Here is an 8,926-nt window from a genome sequence, read left to right on the forward strand (position 1 = left end):
ATTATAACTATAATTATCATTATGGTCTTGAAGCAAAATTTTCAAATCAAGTAAAAAAAAAGGCGGTGATGAACTCAAACGAATTTACATTTAGTTTTAAAAGTTTGTTAACTGGTAGATATTAAGCATTATTTAAGAAATACATTTAAGAGGTACATTTAAAAAGTACATTTATGTGCATTTAAGTACATTTATTTAACAGGTTTAAGAATTATTATGAGTCGCTGAACTTGAAACTTACCCAATAGTTCCGTCTCCGTGGAGTTGAGTTTGCTAATATTGTTTTAGTCTTTTTTTCGTTAAGACCTGAAAAGATTGTTACACTACAAAAGAAATACGATACTATAAAAGAAATATTATAAAACCTTTGATAAAGTCATGGAAATATCTTTACTATAATATACCCTCTCCCTCCCTCCCTGTTTTATACTGAATTGTAAATAAATGGCTTTTACTTAGTTATTCAATGCAAGAAAAAATTAATAATTAATTAAAAGAATTGGCGAATGAATAATATAGTGCGGATATTATTATTGCTGCATAATGTATAGTTTATGCGCTAAAATTCGTGTAATTGATCATCTCGCAACGTAGGCGCATAGGAGTCCTGCTGGTTTCATCAACTTAGTATTTCTGGAACAGCTTTGAATTGTACGGTCCAAGATTATCTTGAGCACTTTCTAAACTATAGAGAAGGAAGATTTGTTTTCAAGATACTTGTGGATAAAGCTTCTCGAAAAGGTATTTTTCATATTTGTACCAGCTTAATAATTAGATTTCTTAGATTAACATTCTTAACGAAGTGTGCAGATATTTTCAATGCTGATGTCAATCCATAAGCAAATAAAATAAAAACTGATTTAAAAATAAGACTCACTCGTTAAAAACAAGTATAATAATGTTAATAAATAAGAATAATCACATCTTGAAAAAAAGGTAATGGTTAGCCGATAAAAGCAACTCAATTTTGGTAAAATTTAACCAAATCAGAGTTTATCCAAGATTCTTGCATGCGATGTGATGCTGCACTTCATCAAGTGTTGTTGAGCTTTAAATCTTGAAAATAAGTTTTTACAAATTTTTAATTGAGAGGGGTGTTTTATGAGCATGAATTTTGTTTAAAACAGCTTGTGTACCAAACCTCAATAAAAAAATGTTTCGTGTTTTATTTTACGTAAACCCCATATTAATCCATACTTTTTTACTTATAGCTTCAAATTGAAGTAAAATTAACTCAAAGTCTGAAAATTGACATTTTTGTATTCTTGTTTGTCAACTGAACAAACGACTATTGATGTTGGAAAGATGTATAGGAAGCTTAAAGTTGAATTGGGATAAGTTTGAACAAAATGAGATAAATAAATTGATAGATTGGGTTTTGATTTTATCTGCCTTTGAAAGTTGGGTTAGAACTTAATTATTCATTTTGTGTATATTAAAACACACTCTAACCAATGAATTATTCATTAGCGACCCTGCTTAAACTATTAATGGCTTTTTTAGAAGTCAAGTGATATCTGACTATTGATATTACTTGCGAAATCTTTTCAACATAGGCTCTTTATCACTAAATTTTGTAAATCTGAAGTTAAATCTTTGTTTCAGTCAGAAGTAAGATCAACTCGACACAAGTTTCATCTGTACATCAACATCGAACTTCTGATAATCAAAAAGCGAGTCGTATGTTGAACTTCATTTTATATGCTTTTTTAATGTTTTGAAGCAAAAAAATTATAAAAGAAATTAGTTTAAAACTAATTTTTTTTTTCTTTTACTATTTTTATTTATTACTAAAATATTTGTTTTTATTAGGGCATAGCGATTTATCGTATTTTATTTCTGTTCTATTTACATCTCGCATCTATACTCAAAAAATATAGAATGAAAATAAAATAGTTGCTTTAGAAATTCATTTTAATAATATAAGTATTATTATATAACTAATTCAAACATTTGATCGTTGAAAGCCCAAGATAATACTTTAAAGAAAAAACAAAAGAAATATCAACAAAAAACTAAATCTTTTTTTTTATGATCTGAAGAAAGAAAAACAGGAAAGTTTTTCAATTTTTAGTTTGCTGGATGAACCAATGACAACCTCATCATTTTTCAGATTTATGATATTTAATCAAAAAGATTTCCTAGTAATCAGAAATAAATTTTGGTTCCAAGATCCCAGATCAAATGAACGATTTGATTTACGTCCCCTTAAAGTTTAACGACAGTTTCATATTGTATATGAAATTTGCCGTTAAACTTTAAGGGGACGTATTCGTAAATAAGACAAGTAGCATGATTTATTAATAAGCTCCGACTGAGAATTTTTTTCAAACATTGTTATTTGAAATTATACGAGGAACTTCGTATCAATTAAATTCCTGCTGTGAAACGTTTTCTCGATTCTCTTTGAGACCAATATACTTTTCTTCATTCAAATAATCAGGGCCGTCGAAACCAATTTCAAAATAAGGGTCACAACCACAATGGCTCTTGATCATATTATAAAAACACTCATACACACAGACATGCACAAAATAAAACATTTTTGAGCCTGCGTTTTTTGGTTTAGAAAGCGGGCTTAACATGCGATACTTGGCTTTGATTTGAACATTTCGAAAACAAATTCATGAATAATTCGAAGAGTCATTATTGCGGAAGAAATTTTGTAAAAAATATAAGAAAACACAAGCAATAAGTTCTTAATTTGTTTTTAATATTACCATTTTTTTATTATTATTACTTGTTAAGAGAGAAAAAGCATTTTTAACAAATAACAAAATAAAAACTATTTCGAAATATAAAGAAATAAAATGCCTTTGAATGAAAATGAAAACCGTGGTTTATACCCTAAATCTTAAATCATAATTCGTAAATAACTTTTTCTTGTCTTCGTGCATTCATAATGGCACCAGCATTTTTGGGAGCTTTTCCAAGGTTCTTTGGAGTGAGATAGCGGTTAAAGTTCATTACAATACAAAAAGGCTGCGTCAGATTCATTTCATACGATTAAGTGCTTGCATAATTCTTCTACGCAAAGTTTTTTTGCTGTTATTTAAGGTTTCTAACATTGTTTTTTCTTTCGATTGATACTACAGCATATAACTACCACAGCATACAACTACCACAGCATATAATAACCACAGCATATAACTACCACAGCATTGCTACCATTGCTACCACAGCATAAACATCCTACAGCTGAAAAAATAAGCCAAAACATTTTATAACCCTTATTAAGTACGTATAATGATGCTATACCTGCTCCATTATAGATATGGTATGTGATATCCCATCAATATGTAATCAATATGCGATTAACATGCAATCATTGGAAAACTCTCCATTTTTAATTAAAAGAAAAAAGAAAAAAGTCTGCTTAGTTGAAAAACCTTTAAATGAAAAAATTATACTTTCTTCTATATCTAAGTAGAAAGTGGAAGGCTGTTGTTGCAATAAAAATAAGTTAGTTGGTTTAGTGCTAAACATTAAAGTTTGTATGGTACTTAGAATTAGAAAATCCATTCAACTTTAAATATTCAGGATATTGTTTAACCAACCCCAAGGGTTTGATTTAATTTTCAATCAAATTTATTGAACGTGACGCAAATTCTTATTCACCAATCTCAGCTGAGCAAATGAAAGCATTTCTACAGAACATGAATATCCTTTAAAATGTTACCACAAAAAAAGTCGCTCATTATTTCTAAAAAATTGTATTTGTGAAGTTCGGGAGGTGTTATTATTCAGAAAATCTTTAAGAGCATGCTACCTGACATTTTATTAATTTTAAAACCATAGGAATATAAAGAATTACTCGCAAAATTCTCAATTACAAGGCAGGCACATTATTACTGTTGTTCGCGAAGAGTTTTGTAAATTTTATTGGCGATCCGAACTACCTGTTAAACACGTGTGAGTTACATCATTTTTTCCCTCTGCAAAACATGCTCAGCAGCCATCAGAACAAAAAAAATTAAAAATGCAAGACTGAACGTTACGTAAGAACGCTCTGCAATAAATGCTAAACCTAATGTGCCCAGTTAAATCTGTTGAGGTTTTTAGCTAGATTAATTACTTTTGTTAAATAAAATTAATGGAATATTTTTTCAATTATATTTTTACTGTTCTTCTATCATGCGGCTAATACTCATTTATACTAACAGGGTTAATTCTTTGGTACCGTTTACTGAACATCTATTGTTGTGTTATAATAATCATGAGATTGGAAAAAAGGCTATCAAGTGAAGGGTCATCTGATGAAGATGTTTCTGTTGGAAAAGACTACGACGTTGTTATTATTGGTAAGACTTAAATATTTTTTTTCTGTATGATGTATTTACGTGAGCATTTTGTAAAACAATACATATATAATAAGCTTTAAGATAAAGATATTAATTTTTCCTCCACATAATGCTTATTGTTTTGTAGCTAATTCTTTCCTGTTATTTAAAAGTTATTAGAGCAATCATTCACTTCATATTATCCACATATATTTTATATACATTTTGTAAAATAAAATTTTTTTTAAGTCTTATTGTCAGTTACTAAGTCATTCATTTTCATTTATAAAAGCTATATTCAGCATTTTTGTAATGTTAGGGGTAATTTAATGAAAATGATAGGAACAATAACTGAAAATTTTGTTTCATAGTTGTTTTTTCTTTTAATCTCCTAATAGAAGAATTATAGAGTCAAATACCATATTACAAAAAAGATTTGCTATTTATCCCAAATATTTTTTTAAAAACTTTTTAAGTGTACTTAGTGGATTAGGGTGATAGTATTTGGAATTTACAAAAGTTTAATTTTTTTAAACACTAATTGAGCAAATATTACCACAATGGTAGTAATTTTTCCAAACAAAATATTCTTGATTATTTTTTTAAAATAGTTTTTCATGTTATTTCTGCTCAAAAATATTTATCCTGTAAATAAAGAGAACTCCACAGATCTTTTTGTTGCTTTTTTATTTTACTTTTTTTTTTGGAACTGTTTCTTAATAAAAGCAGCAAAATTCCTTTTTTTTTTTTTTTTTTTTTTGCATGTGGTGATTTATTAAGACGAAATACAATAACATTTAATAACAATCCATTATGTTATTGTAGTATGAATATAAGTTTGAAATTAAATATTTTAAAAATTAAAAGAGATTTTTTTCTTCAATTTTTTTTGATATTGAAATAAATCAAATGATCACAATATAAATTTATTACAAAATGATAAATAAAAAAGTTTTAAAAAAATTGAAATGAATACAAGTATGCATACGTTTTCAAAAAAAATACGGCCAAAATAAACAATCCACAACAGCAAAATTAACAGGCCATAATTAATAATATATATATTTGCAAAACACAAAAAATATATAAAAGAAAATGAAATTAATATTTTGCTAACAATCCTTTAGCTTTAAAGCAATCATTGATCCATATCAGCATGGAATTGACTAAATTCTGTGTAATGTCTTTTGGAACATTGTTCAGTAATTTTGTTACTTTTCTTTCCGCTGATCTTTTATTTCAATTTTACCAAGATTGTAGTCTAACCAAGATTACAATTTCTCTATGCAATTGAGATCTGGACTATTGAAACGCTAAGACATGATTTTAATGTTGCTTTTTTCAAATGATTGCTTGGAAATCTTAGCAGTATAACATGGAGCAATATCATTTTGAAAGATAATTCCTATGTCTTTTTGGAAAATATCAATAGAAGGCATCAAATAATTATCCAATATATCTAAATATCTTTAAGAATCAAGCCTTCCATCAAGTAGTTTAATGCTACCAAGGCTTTCATAGTTCATGCAACCCCAGATGCCTATACTGCCACTGCCTCATTTTGTTCTATACATAGAACAATCTGGGTGCATTTTTTCAGGTGGCATTCTTCTCAGCATTACTAAATTTTTCTTAAATCAACCTCAAGGTTCATTTGATTGCTTAAAAGAACATTGTGCTGCATGTTCTTAGACCAAATTTTATGAGCTAAACACCAGTTTTTTCTTGCTTTCTGATATTTTTTTGATAAACAAGGTTTTTTGCAAGCAGCTCGCCATATGTAATTGTGTTTTTGTAGTACTCTTCTAATTTTTCAAGCACTAGCAACAACACCAGAAGCTTCTTGTCATTTTCAGCTGGGATCAGTAGATGAAAAATTTCTTTTTTTCGCTATGGAAATAAGTGAATGTTTAATTCTTTCATTTGAAATACTGGGTCTTCTGGGACACAGAAAATATTCAATTGTATTGTATTTATGGTATCAGTTGATTATTCTGCTAACAGTTGCATGTGTTGAGATGTTTTGTTCATTAATTGCTATGATTTTACATCTTGTCATATTATCAATAGTTTTTTCAGTCATTTTTTATTGTTTTATTGCTGAAATGTTGTTGTGGATTAGATACTAATTTTTATATTTCATTTTATACAAACTTTTCAAATATTTGTAACAATTTAAACAAAAATTCTCTAATAATTGTAATTAATTTGCAAATAAGTTCAAATTTTTACTTAAAGACAAATGCAATTTTGAGGAAGTTTGAAATAATAGAGTGGGTTGTAAATTTTGCCCATTATAATTATTTTAGATTATGAGATATGTGTAAAAAAAAAAAAAAAAAAAAAAAAACAAGATATTTACTGCATCAATTAATTTTTTTATGAATATATTTATTTGAAAGAAAATATGATGCTCTTCAATTAACACTTTTTATTTGAAAAAGTCAAACAATTATTGATTTATTATCAATCAAACTCAGATGGTATAAAAAAAATATGACAAATTGTTATTAATGGCCAATACTGTATTTGCCACATAGTTTTACTACTGGGTGAATAAAAAGATATCAAGCTACTATTTTACTAATTTATTTTTGATGCATTTTAAAATCTCTTGACTCTCTTTTTTTTTCAATTTGTTCAAGATAGCAAAACATTTTGGTAAGCAAGAAGATATGGCCTGCAAACTAAAATTAATGTTCAAGTTTGTTAAATTTTAAATCATCAGGTGTTTGTGTTTTATGCAGGTTTTCCTTAAAAATTTTACTTAACACAGCTGTTATTTTATTTTCCAGCAGAAAATTTTGGCTATGAAAAGTTAAATCTTTTTTTTTTCAAGTATGCATATATATAACAGTTTTAAAATATATATTTTGATAAATGTACAATTCTGATATATCTATTTTCCATACATTATAGGTAATGGTCCTTCGGCAATTCTTCTTTCTTATTTTTTATCTGGAAATTGGCCCTATTATAATGGAAAACCAATAGATGATCCAATCCTTAAAGAACGACTTCAATATGTTTCAAAGACAAAGTCATTAGTGCTTCAGGTTTGCTGGAAATGTTGTTTGTTTATATGAAAATAAGTTGTGGGATTTTTTTATAAAGTAAATTTATACAATAAACATTTAATAGGACTTGGAGTGGCTTAGTGAAGGGATGTATGACTCTCGTACCATGAATCCAGTAAGTATTCTTTTTGATCATTTGTTCCACCCAAATGCTGATATGTTGACAAATGATGAATCTGTCATCGAATGGCGCTATAACCCAAATAATGAAGTTCGTCACATTGTCCTTGGTATGGGTCATGCTGGTGGCTCATGGCATCATATGACTAATTCACAACTTTCTGTGAGTTTAGCTCAGTGGCTTGAGTTACCAGGATACTCTTTTAAAGAATGGTTTCAAGAAAATCAGTACAAACTCCCAAATTTACCTAAGCTATCTCCAGTGTGTACAGTTCATCCTGATAGAACCCATACAGCCTTAGTGGGACTTTATTATATGGACTATGTTAAAAAGCAAAACATGTCTCAAAATTTTAAAAATAACGTAAAAGTAACATCTGTAAGACAATGTACTCAAAATAACATCATGCATTGGTGTATTGAAGGCCTGCAGTGGGTGGATGAAAACAGCACTCAAATGTTTACACTTTTTGCTGACAATGTTGCATTAGCAGTTGGCGCATCGAATATCCCCAGAAAACTTTATGTCACTGGTGAGCACTATGACTTTGTTTGTCATACGCTCCCTGAAATAGAAACAATGAACAATCAAAAATCCCCTGTACTTGTAGTTGGGTGTGGTCTTGTAGCTCTAGATGCTGTACTTAAATTGATATCAAATCGAATTCCTGTATATCATGTCTTTCGCAGAAGTGTCAAAGATCCAGAGCTTATTCTAAACCAGCTTCCTTCAGCATATGCAGATTATTTACAGTTGAAACCTTTAATGACAGGAAAATGCTTAAACAATGAATATTACAAACCGCTGTCCCAGCATATTGTTGTTGGGATTTTACCAAACAAGGAGGTAATTATAGAGCATGTGAACAAAAAGTCAGCCTATAAAGTACATGTTAACCGAGTCATTATCTTAGTTGGATTATTGCCAGATTTATCAATTCTTGATAATCCAGATAGTTTAAAAGAAGATCCAGATAAAGAGTTTAATATAAAAACTAATCCTTTAGACATAGATCTGTATACTTATGAATGCCGGTCTCGGAAAGGCCTTTATGCTTTAGGTCCCTTAGTCGGTGATAATTTTGTGAGATTAATATCAGGAGGGGCATTAGCTATCACACATGGGCTGTTTAAAAAAGAATATGATGCATTTGATGATAGTGAGTAAAAAATGTAAAACTCCTTGAAATGAAAATTATAGTTTAACTAGCTGTTTTATGATTTAATTTGGTATGCTTTCTTAGTTTTTCTTTTCTCCACTCTTAAATGATATGAAGAAATAATTTTTTCTGAAGTTTCTTTTAGATTCTCTTAAATAATTCTAAACTTACAATCAGTAAAATACATTTAATGTGTAATATTTGTAACAGTAGCTGATATATATTACAATTTGAATATGCATTAAAATATACTTATGTTATGTATATAATATATGTAAGATATATTTAA

General features: G+C 28.4%; 1 protein-coding gene across 5 annotated transcripts; it reads left to right on the top strand.

The window, feature by feature from the left end:
• The first annotated feature begins 563 nt into the window (after positions 1 to 563).
• Positions 564 to 8,684, top strand: LOC145193772 (oxidative stress-induced growth inhibitor 2-like). 5 transcript variants are annotated; one of them, XM_090068715.1, is made up of 6 exons: positions 564 to 741; positions 1,606 to 1,680; positions 3,799 to 4,054; positions 4,164 to 4,301; positions 7,200 to 7,336; positions 7,422 to 8,684. In XM_090068715.1, exons 4-6 carry the CDS (start codon positions 4,217 to 4,219, stop codon positions 8,643 to 8,645), a joined length of 1,446 nt encoding a protein of 481 aa, XP_089924841.1. In that variant the 5' UTR covers positions 564 to 741; positions 1,606 to 1,680; positions 3,799 to 4,054; positions 4,164 to 4,216; the 3' UTR covers positions 8,646 to 8,684. The 5 variants fall into 5 exon arrangements, with proteins under 5 accessions (XP_089924841.1, XP_089924843.1, XP_089924844.1 ...); XM_090068717.1 differs by having other exon boundaries at positions 1,610 to 1,680; XM_090068714.1 differs by lacking the exon at positions 3,799 to 4,054 and having other exon boundaries at positions 565 to 741.
• Positions 8,685 to 8,926: the final 242 nt, after the last annotated feature.

This window comes from Hydra viridissima, unplaced genomic scaffold (assembly GCF_058129835.1).
Source record: "Hydra viridissima isolate aposymbiotic clone 2 unplaced genomic scaffold, HvirCarnegie_v1 scaffold_12, whole genome shotgun sequence".
In the NCBI taxonomy this organism is placed as follows: Eukaryota; Metazoa; Cnidaria; class Hydrozoa; order Anthoathecata; family Hydridae; genus Hydra; species Hydra viridissima.